Genomic DNA, 355 nt, shown 5'->3' with positions numbered 1-355 from the left:
TGGGCGCAGTGCCACGCTGGGACAGGGGGGTGGCAGGGACAAGGACGGCAATGGGGATACGGTGCCAGGCTAGGGACACGGGGGATTTGGGGTCTCCCAGCCACACTGGGGTGCCGGGGGCAGGGTGACAGCAAGGTCCCCACTCCGGGGCTGTTAACCCTTCCCTCCCTGGCAGGATTTGGCCCGCTGGACATCACCGTTTGCATCCTGGGCTCCCCCACCGCCTTCCTGCCTGTCCTGCTGGAGGGTGGCACCCGCTGCCCAGGTGGGTGCGGTGCCTTTGTCCCCACCCCGCATGAGATACCCCTGAGCCAGCAGCAGGGGTCCCCACCCCGGCCTGTGATGGCCGTCGCGG

The 355-nt window shown here is 69.0% G+C and overlaps 1 protein-coding gene across 1 annotated transcript in view; it reads left to right on the top strand.

The window, feature by feature from the left end:
- Window positions 1-50: 50 nt before the first annotated feature.
- The window catches only part of LOC103611857 (ribosomal protein S6 kinase beta-2-like), a gene marked incomplete at its 3' end in the record, with an annotated part of 12,039 nt that continues 11,734 nt past the window's right edge, over window positions 51-355 (top strand). Inside the window, exon 1 of the mRNA XM_017728625.1 lies at window positions 51-68. Within this exon, the coding sequence (XP_017584114.1) occupies window positions 51-68 (18 nt within the window). The remainder of the gene's footprint in view (window positions 69-355) is intronic.

This window comes from Corvus brachyrhynchos, unplaced genomic scaffold (genome assembly GCF_000691975.1).
Source record: "Corvus brachyrhynchos isolate BGI_N302 unplaced genomic scaffold, ASM69197v1 scaffold1103, whole genome shotgun sequence".
NCBI classification, from domain to species: domain Eukaryota; kingdom Metazoa; phylum Chordata; class Aves; order Passeriformes; family Corvidae; genus Corvus; species Corvus brachyrhynchos.
This window is presented reverse-complemented; position numbering and strand designations above follow the sequence as displayed.